Source organism: Somniosus microcephalus, chromosome 3 (assembly GCF_052327205.1).
Source record: "Somniosus microcephalus isolate GS21.2 chromosome 3, FLI_Smic_1.0, whole genome shotgun sequence".
Taxonomy (NCBI): domain Eukaryota; kingdom Metazoa; phylum Chordata; class Chondrichthyes; order Squaliformes; family Somniosidae; genus Somniosus; species Somniosus microcephalus.
Window position 1 is genome coordinate 165,567,758 of NC_140989.1, and position 13,684 is coordinate 165,581,441.

The 13,684-nt window shown below is 48.0% G+C and overlaps 1 protein-coding gene across 4 annotated transcripts in view; it reads right to left on the reverse strand.

The window, feature by feature from the left end:
* The window catches only part of LOC147121525 (syntaxin-binding protein 5), a 324,726-nt gene extending 316,378 nt beyond the window's left edge, over window positions 1–8,348 (reverse strand). For 2 of the 4 annotated variants that reach the window (XM_085981856.1, XM_085981857.1), the window contains exons 1-2: window positions 7,911–8,347; window positions 7,276–7,373 (exon numbers count right to left, since the gene is read on the reverse strand). In XM_085981856.1, coding sequence (XP_085837982.1) covers window positions 7,276–7,373; window positions 7,911–8,069 — 257 coding nt within the window. In that variant the 5' untranslated portion in view covers window positions 8,070–8,347. Of the gene's footprint in view, window positions 1–7,275; window positions 7,374–7,910 lie in introns of all 4 variants that reach the window. The other 2 variants (XM_085981855.1, XM_085981858.1) reach the window with 2 other exon arrangements.
* Between the last annotated feature and the right edge of the window lie 5,336 nt (window positions 8,349–13,684).

Consider the following 13,684-nt stretch of genomic DNA (forward strand, 5'->3'; position numbering starts at 1 on the left):
GCTTCCGGTCATTTCAATTCACCATTCCATCTCAGACCTCACCGGCTGCGGCCTCTTGCATTGTTCCACGGAAGCTCACCATAAACTTGAGGAACAGCACCTCATCTTCCGATTAGGCACTTTACAGCCTTCCGGACTCGATATTGAGTTCAACAACTTCAGATCATAACCTCAGCCCCTATTATATTTTTATATTTTTTATCCACACTTTTGGTTTGTGACGATCTTTTTTTCCTCTCTCTCCCACATGGCAGCTGTCTTTCACTCTGCCAGCGCATTTCACACTTCATCTAGAGCCATTGTCTGTTTCTTTACCTGTCCTATTACTATCGCGTCTCACCTTGAATATCTCTTAATGTCTCTTCTTTCATCCCCTCCCCCATTTCCCAGCCCCCAAACTGCCTTGTGTTTCATTTCCTGCCTTTTCTCTCAGTTCTGTAGAAGGGTTTCAACCCGAAACGTTGACTCTGTTTCTCTCTCCACGGATGTTGCCGGGCCTGCTGAGTTTTTCCAGCATTTTCTGTTATTATCACATTGGTGTTTGTGGGACCTTGCGGTGTGCAAATTGGCTGCCGCGTTTCCCGACATTACAACAGTGACTACACTTCAAAAAGTACTTAGTTGGCTGTAAAGCACTTTGGGACGTCCCGAGGTTGTGAAAGGTGGAATATAAATGCAAGATCTTACTTTTTGTGCTAAAAGGTGGTGGGTCTTGAACCGCTGCAGTCAATGAAAGGCACTTTTGTCTTACAGTTTTGTCTCCTATCCTGGATTTAGTTCTGCTTTTAAAGTGATTCTCTTCCTCCTCTTGATCATTCTTCAACCCCTGCTTATCTATAATTCAAGATGCATCACCTCCTACAAGACAATTACAGATGAGGAAAGCCACTGACCCATTGTAATTCATCTATCCAGAAATACCCACTGGATCTGAAGCTAATTACAGAACGCTTCACTTCTAACTTAAAGGTTTAATTTCCTTCCTCCACATTAACATCTGTTCTCTCTGATCCTGCCCTGTTCAACCCATTTTCCTCAACAATTTGATTCACTCCCAAAAAGCGTGGCAGTTTGTTACAAATACCACTTGATTAGCTGGGCAGCCACTAATTTGTCACTAAGAGAGCGAGAAGATAAGACAAATTTATTTCTGCAAGAAATTGTTAAGAACATGGAATGATTTGCACAGAGTGGCTGAGGCAGAGACCAAAGCATATTATCTGGGAAAATTGGACAAATATTTGAAGCAACGGAAGATACAGGGCTACGGGGAGAAGCCAAGGCAGTGAGATTCGTTTTGGATTGCTCTAGCAGAAAGGCGGCAGAGATACAATGGGTTAGAATGGCCTCCTTCTGCGTTGCAACTTATATTTACTTCCATAATTCTATTCACTTCTTTCAAAAGATCAAGAATAACCCAGAGTCCACAGGTTTAAATCCCTCTGCTTCACCTTCCTGGCAATATCGGTCATCCTACCTTTCAGCACCTCTTCCCAAGTCTTTAACTGCCAAGTAGACAAATACGGCTGGCCCCTCAACACTAGCCCATCCCCAGCCTTTTCAACATTTACAACTGTAGCACCCAGAATTTACACCATTGAGGGATCTCCCACACAGCACTTCTAAAATACAAAACGTCCAAAAGGTGCTTTTCAGAGTTGCAGAAAGAGAAACTAGAGGTGACAGATGTACAAATAACTGTTCCAGCAATTCTGCAGAAATGAATATAGGTGGCCTTGGTGTTGAATAGGATGTATGGTTTTAATCTCAGCTCAAGGTTGAACAGGACACTGAGATTGTGAATTGGTCCTGTGCAGCCCGAGTTAGTGGCCGAGGATGGGGACAGAGTCAGCGGCAAGAAAACAAGGGCTTTGATTTTCCTGAAGTTTCAACTCATTCATGATGATGTCACACAGGCAGTCTGATAGCAGAGGGATGATCGTGGGGTTGAGAGAAGTAGGGGAGGTCGAAGCGGGCGTAATCAACATAGATGTGGAAAATGATCCTTTGCTGCAGAAGAGAGGCAACATACAGATGAGGAAACGGTGCAGGGAAGGGAGGAGAAGCTATTGCTGGAGATACACTAGCTCTATCCAGATAGAACACAACATCAGCCCCACAGAGCTGGACAACGGAAGAGAGTTGGTGGAAAAGGCCAGTGCAATCTACTGTGTTGAACGCTGCTAAAGGATTGAGGAGGGCTGAGGGATAACACATCACAGCCACAAAAAGGACATTCATGACTTGGGCTAGGATGGACCCAGTATTGTGAAATAACAGGAAGCGCATTTGGACTGATGGCACAGGGAGTTTCAGGAGAGATGGGCACAGAGCTGGGAGGTGATGACATGCTTCCTTTTCCTTTGCTCCCCGAAGATGTTCTGACTGTTCCTAAAATTCAACTTCGTAACGTCCTTCATGCTAATCAGTGCATGGAACCTATTTGATGCCATTATTTCCCATGTTACTCAACTGTTCTTGTCTTTAAACCCAATCATTATCGTAGTCCAATCCCTGCCTGCACTCTCCATCGTTTCCACTATCAGCATTTCCCAACCAACATGCTCTTCATGTAGCTCGCCTGGTTCCAATCCCTAGGCATATATCACATATGAACCATTCACAGTACCTAATCCCTGGACATACAAGCCCTATGCTCCCAATTCCAGCACACTACTGCAACTCCTCAATTAGCAAATATTCACAATTTGCCCTGTCTTAACTCCTCAGCTCCAAGTACAGTACACGCAAACCAGTTTCGATTTCACTTCCATTCGTTTACGCAACCACCGTCCTGATCTGCAAGTATGTGTAACTTCTCAGAATTAAGAAATATCCTTTACACATACTTGTTTTTAAACTTATCATCTGGTTATTCACAACTCTCCTGGTTACCACTTTGCACCCCTCCCACTTTGTGCCATGGCACACTCACTCCAACTCCCTGCTCCATTGCCATTAGATTTTCTTTTGCAGACTGATGGGAAGTAAGTGCAATCCTCATCACTGCAACATGACGGGGGGGGAAGAGGGAGAAATAAAGGGAGAGAAAGAAAGGTAGATTAGGGGAGCGAGAGAAAGTGATGCAGAATCATCCCCGAGGTGCTTGTGCATCTCTTAGCAGCAAGCTCCAAACCTTAGCAAAAGCTTAGGAACACATCACCCTCCCATCTGCTGTTAGTCTTGGAGGGGGTTGGGGGAAGGAGGAGTAAGAGGGGAGAAAAGGAAAGTGCTTAAGAAAATAAAAAAGATTTTATAAAATAAAAAAACAGTGCATGCTGGCCACATAGGTATAAAAAGTTAGTCCTCTCTTACATTCAAATCAGGTTTATTATTTCTCCAACCACAACCATTAAAGCAGCACCTAAAATAACAAAGCCTATTTAAACCACATCTGTAGAGGTACAGGGTGTTGAATGTTATTTTAATTTGCATAATCCTGCTTCACTCGGTCTTCAAAGCAGCTTCAATTAACACTCAAAGTTGATTTTAATAGTTTATACCAAAATTAAACTGAATTTTCTCACTGTGATTCCAACACTATAATTAAAATTGAATTTTAAAAAGTGACAGCTTGGTGGGAAATCTGAAGTGGGAAGAGAGGTGATGGTTACTGGCCACAGACTGGACAGGTGACCTCCTGGTCTGTGGCAAATAACTAACCTGGATGGTATCGAGTTAACCGAGGATGACAAGGGAGGAACTGCAATTGGCCTGTGTTCCTAGGGTAGGATTAAAAAACACTGCATGGGCTGCTAATGATTGCTATCCAATCACCTACTTGGAAGTGTGCATGTATTGTCTTGTATGAGGACAGGCCTGCCAACACTCATGATCCATGTTCACAGCAGAAAAGCGGAACTGTATTCTGGAGGGGGCCAGCACCCCTGGGCCCCGGAGAAGGCCCGCGACTCTGGACTCCGACACCCAAAGAGGGCCAGCGATCCTGGGCCCCGACCCTCTCAGCAAGAGTCAGCGCCCCAGGGCCACGCGCGCCCTGAACCGCAGCGCCCAAGGCCCCTAACCCCAGCGAAAGACAGTACTCATGGGCCCCAAACCCCAGCGAGAGTCAGCGCCCCTGGGCCCCGACCCACAGCACCCCAAGGCCCCTAACCCCAGTGAGAGTCAGCGCCCCTGGGCCCCGACCCGCAGCACCCCAAGGCCCCTAACCCCAGCGAGAGTCAGCACCCCTGGGCCCCAAACCGCAGCGCCCCAAGGCCCTTAACCCCAGCGAGAGCCAGTACCCATGGGCCCCGAACCCCAGCGAGAGTCAGCGCCCCTGGGCCCCGAATCCCAGCAAGAGTCAGCACCCCTGGGCCACTAACCCCTAGGAGTCAGCGCCCCTGGGCCATGAAGCCCAGAGCCACTAACCCCTAGGAGTCAGCGCCCCGCGGGTCCCAGCGGGAGTCAGCACCCCCCGGGCGCAGAGCCCTGGTGAGAGTCAGCGTCTCTTCAGGAGAGGAGGGAAGGCAAACTGGAAAGCTAATGTTTGTTTTAAACCCTATGTCACTCCTAACTGAGGCAGCTGAATAATTTGCTTGCGTTAGTGTGGAGCACAGTGCTTTTAAGATTAAAACCCGACAGTCGTGGAACTGCTTTGGCCACTTCATAGAGGAGCAATAGAAAGGGAACCTAGATCAGATTAAAAATGGAGATCATTTTTGGTTACCATTTCAGAGGGAGAGAATAAACTGCAGAAGCAAATAATTGGAGTCAACTGGTCGTGAAGGAGGAGAGAGAAAATTTCAGAAACGTAGTGAATGTGGAAAAGTATAATCGCAAATTAAATTAAGAAAGGTTAGATTATTAAGCGAACAAAATTAGTGATGTGGAACCATTCTGGAGCTAAGCATTTGGAATAGAAGACAAACAGAAGAAACTGAATGATTGTAGTTTTAGACAGGCTAGGGTGAATAATTTGCTTAACAGTAGTAATTCCCAAAGAATAAATGACAATTTTTACAGGCAGTGGGTGCTCTTGGAGAAGAGCATCAGAACAAAATGAACTGTGACTTTCTCTTGTTCAGAGTCAAATGATGTGGATGGGGATGGTTTCAGCTTTAAATATTAAAAAGGGATAAGGTCTATGATAGAAAAATCCTAACAGAGCGAGTATTGATTGCAGACAGGGCTACAGTACTTACCATAACTAAATTTTGGCCAACCAATCAGGGCACCTGAATTGACGGTTCAGTAATGGCCAATAAAACGTCTTGCATTTATATAGCCCCTTTAGCAACTTGTATTCATATAGCGCCTTTAACTAGTCCCAAGGCGTATCACAGGAATGTTATCAAACAAAATTTGACACCAAGCCACATAGAGATATTAGGACATTGGTCAAAGAGGTAGGTTTTAAGGAGTGTCTTAAAAGGGAGAGAGGGGGTAGAGGGGCGGAGAGGTTTAGGGCAGGAATTCCAGAGCTTAGGGCTCAAGCAGCTGAAGGCACAGCCACCAATGGTGGAGCGATTAAAATCGGGATGCGCAAGAGGCCAGAATTGGAGGAGCACAGAGATCTCTGAGGTTTGTAGGGCTGGAGGAGGTTACAGAGATAAGGATGGGCAAGGTCATGGAGGGATTTGAACACAAGGATGAGAATTTTAAAAATCGAGGCATTGCTGGACTGGGAGCCAATTTAGGTCAGTGAGCACAGGGTTGATGGGTGAACGGGACTTGGTGCAAGTTAGGATAAGGGCAGCAATAAAGGAGCTTCTGAATTGATTTGTTGCTGATCCTGCTCTTCACCACGGGTACCCTCACACCCCTAGTTCCCATTTAACCACACAGGCACCTCAAAGCACTGGAGAGGTACCACCAACGCTGCCTCCGCAAAATCCTGCAAATCCATTGGCAGGATAGGCACACCAACGTCAGTGTTCTTGCTCAGGCCAACATTCCCAGCATCGAAGCTTTGACCACACTCGATCAGCTCCGATGGACGACTCACATTGTCCGCATGCCCGATACGAGACTCCCAAAACAAGCGCTCTACTCGGAGCTCCGGCACAGCAAGAGAGCCCCAGGTGGGCAGAGGAAACGCTTCAAGGACACCCTCAAAGCCTCCTTGAAAAAGTGCAACATCCCCACCGACGCCTGGGAATCCCTGACCCAAGACCGCACAAAGTGGAGGAGAAGCATCCGGGAAGGCGCCAAACACCTCGAGTCTCTTCGTCGGGAGCAAGCGGAAGCCAAGCGCAAGCAGCGCACGTCAACCCAAGAACCCCACCCACCCGCCCCTTCAACCACCGTCTGCCCCACCTGTGACAGAGACTGTAGGTCCCGCATTGGACTAATCAGTCACCTGCGAGCTCATTTTTAATGTGGAAGCATGTCATCCTCAGTTCCAAGGGACTGCCTAAGAAGAACACAAGGAACACACAAACTGATATGCTCCCATTTTAATTTTTAAAAAACTTATCAGAGACATTTTACATCCAACAACTAGCTATTAGATGGATTGGCCAGCCATGAAAACGAGTTCAAACCACACTAAGTTTTCGATAATCCCAAAATATATTACACTTAAAAAAACAACTGCTGAGTGTACTGTAACATAGGCCATCCCTATGTTGTAGATACAAATGCATCAATAGTGGAACATTTGGGTTACATTCTGTAAAAGTACATCATAGGAGATAATTGTGAATAAATGCTGCAGTCACAGGTGCAATGTTTTGTCATTCTGGTTTTTTTTTTTTTAAAAAGGAGAAATGGCAAACAAAGCATGCTGCAATGCACACACAGTTGTAAAATATAACAAGCTACACTTCACATGTTCCGCGGAGGGGGGCAGCTGTACCAAGTCAGATGCATGGATAGATAATGAAGCACAAAGCATGTGACCAACCAGAACTGAACTACCAGAGCTTGTATATGCACAATACGTAACAGGCAAAAGACACAGGCCCCACAGCTTAAAGTCAGATAACTAGAATCCATAATAAATGCAACATAAGTAAATTGCAGACTAATTGCTACACAACAGTTTAGCACGGAACTGACACACAGACACAATGGCAAGCCAAATGGCAAGGCATTACCTCCACTGACTGATAAATCAAAAAAGGATTTCTCCTGCACATCTTCATTGCTGTAGCAGGAGAAATGTAGCGTGTTAACGGCCCATGCACCATTCAAAGCCATCAGCGTGCCGAGGAGGCAAGGAGCCACAGAGAGCCTGGCAAGCCTCTCCAGTGGGGTAGAGCAAGGTGCCAAGAGCACTGGGTGCGGCAGATGGAGCTCATCACTTTGTCTCCGATAGCAGTTAAAGGATACAGTCGTAATGATCCGGATTGGGTTCCAATCGCCAGGATTTTCTGCACCGGATCGAAAGCCATGGCTGAAGGCTGATATGGAAATCCATGACGAACCGTCTGACACCACAAGTAGCAGCAGAAAAACCCAGGTACAAGAGGGAGAAAATGGGGATTAACAGGCTACAGAGACAGTAAAATCAAGGATACAGGATGGGAGGTGGGGGACTGACAGGAGGGGACCCACAGGAGGGGACCCACCAGGAGGGGAGGTGGGAGACCCAACAGGAGGGGAGGTGGGAGACCCAACAGGAGGGGAGGTGGGAGACCCAACAGGAGGGGAGGTGGGAGACCCACCAGGAGGGGAGGTGGGAGACCCACCAGGAGGGGACCCACAGGAGGGGAGGTGGGTACCGACAGGAGGGAAGGTGGGGAACCACCAGGAGGGGAGGTGGGGACTGACAGAAGTAAAATGTGGATTGACAGATGGGGGCCGGCAGGCGGGAGATGGGGGCCAAATATACACAGTGAGAACTGGGGGCAGGCTGCCCCGGTCCCCTAAATGCTGTATCACCCGGGGGCCGACCCTCGGCCGCCTCCCCTTCTTCCCAAACCCTCCCGTCGCGCTGCCATTGACCCGGGGCCCGCCGCACTCACTTTGCAGAGCTGGAAGTGCTCGGAGCAGAGGGTCTCGACGATGTCGCTGTCAGGCGGCCGCTGGCCGGGCTGGGCCGAGGAGGAGGATGAGGAGGAGGAGGCGGCGGCGGCCGCCGCCGTCAGGCCGTCCAACACCTTCCTGATGTTGAACTTCTTCATGGTGCCGCTGCCCGCCGGCCCGCCTCACATGTCAGGGCGGCCAGCGCCGGGTCAAGGCCGCGGGCTGAGGGTGGTGGCGGGTGGGTGTGGAGAAGGGGCAGGGCTGGTGCGGGGCTCCCGGCCTCCCAGCTCGGGCTCTCTCTCGGGCTCTCGCTCCCCGCCGGATTGGCTCGAGTTCTCTGGACGCGGAAACGCAGCCGGCAGCCCAACCGCAGCTCGGCGCCTGCGCACACCGCACACACCCGGATGTCCCTGAACCGGTGCACCTGAGGCAGGGCAGCGCCAGCCACAGCGCTGATCACTCACATTGACATGGGCGGGGCTTACAGCCATATCCGCATTAAGTTAGACTAATCGTAATACCACCATCGAAAACAGAAAGAACTTGCTTTGATACAGCGCCTCTCACGACCTCAGGACGTCCGAAAGCGCTTAACAGCCGAAATGAAGGACTTTTTTGTTTGTTTGCAAGTGTGCTCAACGTTTTAATGTAGGAAATGCAGCAGCCAATTGCGCACAGCAAGCTCCCACAAACAGCAATCTGTTCCTGACCAGATCAGCTGTTTTTGTGATGTTGATTACGGAGGTAAATATTGCCCAGGCCACAACAACTTGTATTTATATAGTGCCTTTAACGTAGAGTCATACAATGGTTACAGCACGGAAGAAGGCCATTCGGCCCGTCAAGCCCATGCCGACTCTCAGCTAGTCCCACTCCCTTGCCCTTGTAGTAAAACATCCCAAGGCGCTTCACATAAGACAAAAATAAAAGAACACCTTGGAGAACTCCCCTGCTCTTCTTCGAAATAGTGCCATGGGATCTTTTATGTCCATCATAAGAGAGCAAACAGGGCCTCAGTTTAACATCTCATCTGAAAGACGGCATCTCCGACAGTATAGCACTCCCTCAGTACTGCACTGGAGTGTCAGCCTAGATTTTATGCTCAAGCCCCATTTAGTTGTAACTTGAACCCACAACCTTCTGATTCAGAAGTGAGCCACGGCTGACACATTAAGATGAGCAGCAGGAGTCATAGCAAAACCGCCTACTTCCACCTCCGCCCCTGCATCAGCTCATCTGCTGCTGATCCCCATTGTTACCTCTAGACTTTACTACTCCAATGCTCTCCTGGCTTGCCTTCCATTTTCCACCCTCCATAAACTTGAGCCGATCTAAACATCTGCTGCCTGTATCCTAATTCGCACCAAGTACCGTTCACTTACTGTTCACTGAGGTAGACTGGCGCCCGGTCCGGCAACGCCTCAATTTAAAAATTCTCATCCTTTTTCCCAAATCCCTCCCATGCCTCGTTTTACCCTATTTCTGTAACCTCCTACAACCCTCTGAGATTTCTGTGCTCCTCCAATTCTGGCCTCTTGTGCATCCCATATTTTAATTGCTCCACCATTGATGACCGTGCCTTCCGCTCCCTGGGCCCTAAGCTCTGGAATTCCCTTCCTAAACCTCTCCACCTCTCTCCTCCTTTAGAACACTCCTTTAAACCTACCTCACATGTCCTAATATCTCCTTAAGTGGTTCGGTGTCAAATTTTCCTTTGATAGTGCTTCTGCAAAGTGCCTTGGATTGTTTTACTATGTAAAAGGCATTATATAAATGCAAGTTGTTATTGTTGGTGTAATACTAGTTTAATAGGCAAATAGACACAACAGGACTAATAGTAATGGTAGATTTAATAGGAGCAGCAGGAATAGTAATACCAGTATTAATAGGAACAGGACTAATAGTAATATTCACTTTAATATGAGCAGCAGGACTCTAACACCAAACGTAATAAGATCAGCTGGAATAACAGAAATACCTGCATTAATAGGCACAGCACGACCAATAGTACCAACATTATGAGGGAAAGCTGGTCTAATAGCAATGTCAGCAATAACAGACAGCAAGACAAATAATAATACCAACATCAATTGGATCAGCTGACCTAATAGTAATAGGAGAATTAATCGATCGGTGCTGGGATCACTGTTATTCACTATTTGCATAAATGCTTTGGTCTTGGGGATCGGAAGTACAATATCAAAATTTCCAGATGACACCAAATTGGGGGTATAGTTAGTACTGAGGAAGATTGTGACAAAATATTGATGACATTAGCAAACTTGCAGAATGAGCATGTAAATAGCAAATTCATTTCAATAAATGTGAGGTAGTGCATTTTGGAAGGAAGAATAAGGATGCCACATAGTCCTTGGAAAATAAGAGTCTAAATGGGACAGAGGTGCAAAGGGTTCCAGGGTTACAGATTCACAAATCATTAAAAGTAGCAATGCAGGCTAACAAAGCCATAGAAAATGCAAACAAAGCACTGGGGTTCATTTCTAGAAGAATAGAATTCAAAGGCAGAGAAGTTATGCTAAACTTCTATAGAACCTTGGTTATACCTCGTTTGGAGTACCGTGTGTGTTGTGTATGTCCCTTTAAGGGAATAACTGGTCTTAGACTGCAGTACCGGCAGTGACCACCCCTGTATAAAAGGCCCTAGCAGGCTTCTGTAGTTTCAGTTTCAAGCTGCCTCTTGTTCAGTAAAGTACCTGTTAAACTGTTCTTCCGAAGTCCGTGTATTATTGAGGCGCGGACTTTACAGTGGCGACGAGTAAGTTCGAACTCACCTGCAGTGTGGCATCATCTCACGGGGATCTCGCCTGAAAGGAAGGTCCTGGAAGGTCGTAGTCTGAGCAACGGGCGTCGACCGAGGGCAACCGCCCAAAGAATCCATCGGTGTTTGGAGAATTGCGGGAGAGACTGTGGTTCCAGCGAATCATGCTGGTAGCAGGTAGCGCGCTGACCCTTCCGGACTGCGGCGGGCTCAAGCTCGATCGAGCGGCTCTACAAATCGGGCCGCACAGCGTCGCCAGGAAAAGAAAACAAGAGAGAGAGGGTGGAGCGCACAGGGCGCGGTCAGTGCTCGAGAACAGGACAGCGGAGAGAAACTAAACGGGGGGGAAGGAAAGCGAGACGCGCCGAAGCTGCGGGTCACCGCCATTACCCTGTAGAACGCTAGGAGCAGCGTGGCAGTAAGGGGAAGAAGCAAAAGCGCGGGCGGCGCCTTTTTATCCCATTGGGGAAGAAGCAAAAGCGCGGGAGACGCCATTTTATTCCATTGGGGAAGAAGCAAAAGCACGGGAGGCGCCATTTTAAATCGGCCAAGATGCCGAAAAGTGGCAGTATCACTGCTTTCGACAACGAGATAGAAGACTGGACCACGTATGTGGAAAGAATTGAAGTGTACTGCAAGGCAAATGAGGTGGCTGATGGAAAGAGGGCGTCGGTATTCTTAAATCTGATGGGTGCGAGTACGTATGGCCTATTGCGGAATTTAATTACCCCAGCTAAACCAATGGAGAAAAGTTTTGAGGAGATTGTTCATATCTTACAGGAACATCTAAGCCCTACACCACTGCTGATAGCAGAAAGATTCAAGTTCCATAAAAGAAACCAGCACAAAGATGAGAGCAATGCTGACTATCTTACGGAACTACGCAAGTTATCGAAGCACTGCCAGTTCGGAGCAGGACTGGCAGACACCTTATGGGATAAGTTTGTCTGCGGGCTCCAGAGTGAAGGAACCCAGAAACGACTACTTTCAAAAAAGGACCTGACGCTAGAACAGGCTTTCAGCGTGGCAGTATCCTACGAAGCAGCAGCACGGGGAGCTGCGGAAATACAACAGAAACCACAAGAATACAGCGCTAACGAAATGGCGTATGGAGCCGAAAAGTGCTTTTGCTGCGGCAGAACAACCCATGAGCAGAAGGACTGCTGGTTTAAAGACAAAATATGCAGGCAATGCGGGAAAATGGGACATATAGCAAGAGTCTGCAGGTTGGCAAAGAAGACCAACACGACAAGAACTACTAAGGAACAGTACAGGAAAGTAAAGAAACTGACAGATAGTAGTTCAGAAGATCAGGAGAGTGATAAGGATTCCGGGAGCAGGCGACTAAGTTGTTTAAAGTTAGACAACGTGATCGCAAAAGAAGATCACCGAACCATTTGGGTCACCCTCATGATAGCAGGGTCCCCAGTGAAGATGGAATTGGACACAGGATCAGCCCTAACTGTCATGAATCGACGAGACTATGAGCGGCTAGGCTATTCTCACACATACCCTTAAAGGACACGTCCATTGTATTGAAGACATACACGGGACAAAAGGTCTATCCCAGAGGAAAAATAAGGGTGCCAGTTGAATATAACAGAAAGGAAACACAGAAACTATACATGTATATACTACGAGATGGAGGACCACCATTATTGGGACATCAATGGATCCGAAGACTACAATTGGATTGGCATTCCATTCTGGCACTAACTGTGACTGACAAAAAAGATGATGACGTCGCACCTGGATGTCTGTCACAAATTCTATCTGACGCGGAGGTGGTGTTCCAACAAGGACTTGGGACTCTAAAAGGAGTAAAGGCAACCATTAAGATTGAGGATAACGCAACCCCAAAATTTTTCAAGGTCAGACCGGTGCCATACGCGATACGCCCAGCTGTGGAAGCGGAACTGGAGAGTCTGGAGCGTTCGGGGGTGCTGTCTAAGGTGGACTGGAGCGAGTGGGCCACACCCATCGTTCCTGTAATGAAGAAAGCATTGAGCAGCACGCCTGGGGAGCCAAGGAAGGTTCGCATCTGTGGGGACTTCAAGGTGACTGTGAACCCAGTCCTGCACGCAGTACAGCGCGGATAGAAGATATTTTCGCCTCACTATCTGGAGGGAAACGTTTTACAAAGATTGACCTGGCTCAAGCGTATCTACAAATGGAGGTGGAAGAAGCATCTAGGAAATACCTCACGATAAACACTCACAAAGGCCTTTACCAGTACAATCGACTGGTATTTGGGGTAGCATCGGCCCCGGCTATGTGGCAGAGGGCAATGGAACAAGTCCTGCAAGGGATCCCGGGGACCCAGTGTTATTTGGACGACATCCTGGTTACGGGCGAAAATGACAATGAACACCTTGCCAACCTGGAACAGGTGCTCACGCGATTGCAGGAATATGGGCTACGAGACAACTGTCCCAAATACGAGTTCTTCAGGAGACAAATCTCGTATTGTGACCACATGATTGATGAGGAAGGGTTGCATAAGTCGCCGGACAAGATTGAGGCTGTAGTCAAGGCTCCAGCACCAGAAAATGTGTCGCAACTGAGGTCGTTCCTCGGGTTGGTGAACTACTACCATAAGTTCTTGCCAAATTTATCTACAATTCTGCACCCACTGAACGCCCTCCTTCAAACTGGTGTAACATGGAAATGGAGTGATGAGTGTAAGCGTGCCTTTCAGGAATGTAAAGGCCAAATCACTTCAAAAGAAATATTGGCCCACTACAACCCAACACTACCGATTCGGTTGGCATGTGATGTGTCACCTTACGGCATTGGAGCGGTGCTGTCACACAAATTCCGTGACGGTTCAGAGAGGCCAATAGCCTTTGCATCGCGCTCGCTAACCTCAGCCGAGCGTAACTACGCCCAGATTGACGGGGAGACCCTCAGCCTGGTGTGGGGGGTGAAGAAGTTCAATCACTATCTGCATGGGCAGAAATTCACCCTACTGACTGATCGTCAACCCCTGGTCTC